Source organism: Aedes albopictus, chromosome 2, assembly GCF_035046485.1.
Source record: "Aedes albopictus strain Foshan chromosome 2, AalbF5, whole genome shotgun sequence".
NCBI classification, from domain to species: Eukaryota; Metazoa; Arthropoda; class Insecta; order Diptera; family Culicidae; genus Aedes; species Aedes albopictus.
Window position 1 is genome coordinate 410,190,787 of NC_085137.1, and position 1,610 is coordinate 410,192,396.

At 47.6% G+C, this 1,610-nt stretch overlaps 1 protein-coding gene across 1 annotated transcript; it reads left to right on the forward strand.

Moving 5' to 3' along the window:
* Positions 1–386: 386 nt before the first annotated feature.
* LOC109417943 (cuticle protein 63) lies at positions 387–859 on the forward strand. The gene is made up of 2 exons (XM_062848544.1): positions 387–401; positions 446–859. Exons 1-2 carry the CDS (start codon positions 387–389, stop codon positions 740–742), a joined length of 312 nt encoding a protein of 103 aa, XP_062704528.1. The 3' UTR covers positions 743–859.
* Positions 860–1,610: the final 751 nt, after the last annotated feature.

Below are 1,610 nucleotides of genomic sequence, written 5' to 3' on the forward strand. Positions count from 1 at the left end.
GATAGTATGGACCGATGGTGACCGCCAAAAAGCAAGTGGCGGTCACGCCTGACGCGTGGTTTTCGTCGTTAACGACAAAAATGCAGAGTACATACTGCTGGTTGTACATTGAACTATCGCGCGGCGGATAGTGAGGGGCCCATCAAAAACGCAGCCGAAACCGAATGTCTTTTGCATGTTGATTCGATTTCGAAGGATTCTTTCGAGTGTTTTGGCTGGAGGTGGCAATTCCGGCGCTTATCATGTGGAATTGTTCTGTACTTTTTTACGATTCGGATATTTTACTATAAATATTGAGGGCAATCGATGACACAGTATCAGTTCACTCAAGCATTTCAGTTCAGTCAGCAATCGCAGCTAGTCAACCGACTTAGACAAACTTCAAAATGTTCGCCAAGATCGTGAGTATTCTTCGAGAACTCTAACAAGCAAGCATATGAACTAGATCTCTGCTTCTATTCCCCAGATCTTCATTGCCGCCCTCGCCATTGTCGCCGTGAGTGCCAAGCCCGGTCTTGTGGCCGCCCCGCTGGCTTACTCCGCTCCACTGGTGGCCGCCGCTGGTCCAGCTGTGGTGACCGCTCAGAGCTCCCAGTTCATTGCCCGTAACTACAACGGAATCGCTCCTCTGGCCTACACCGCCGCTTACACTGCTGCCGCTCCGGTTGCCTATGCTGCCCCAGCTGCTTATGCTGCCGCTCCATTTGCCGCTGCCGCCTATACTGCTCCAGTTCTGCTGTGAGGTGTAACAGATTAGGCATATTCTCACTGGATGTTCAGGGCAACGAATTTTGTCTAAGGCAATGGATCTGATATGATTGAAGTTGATTGTGATAAATAGTACAATTTTGAAAACAAATACCTTTTTCCTTCTTTCAACGATGACAAAATGTAGAGTTTAACGCAAAAGGCACGGTAAAGGCTAGGTAGTTCGCGCAATACAGGTCTAATGGAGATCAATAGCCGATGCCCAGCAACTCCTATCCCTACCATCAAGTGGCACCGACCGGCTTGCGTGCAACCTTAGGGAAGATCGGGTAACCAACCCCGGTAGGACAGGGAATGGTGAGTTTGCTTTGCAAACCTGAGAGTCTGTTCTCCAGGAGGAGCGGCTCACATGAGTGTCTGATCTACATGTTAGGGAAGGGGGGGTGCGGGAGGGGCTGGTCGACGTCTGAGTGCCAGGGAAGGACTCTCAGCATAACTGTGCACTATGGTCCTCCGGAGATTAGGGGGTTGGTGTCACGCCCTACGAGCCACCCGTAAAAAAAACCATTGTAATGGAAAATCATCAACAGTATAAGTCGAACCGAGACCAACAGCAACGACCCTAGCGAACAAAAAGGACTTGCGATTGGAAACTCGGTACTGCCTTTAGTGAATACGAGGCGAATAGTTATGAGTAAAATCGAATCACCTTTACGTAGTTTACGTTGAGTGTGTATTGATGACAGATACTGAAATCAACTCTATGGAAGAAAAAGAAGCGAACGGTTCGGAAAAAAAATTTCCTTCAGTTATATGACGTGTGTTACAAAGAACGGTCGACGTAGAATTAGAATTTTGTTTTTGTTAATAATAGTAGTAGATTTCGAATACGACACTGCCGA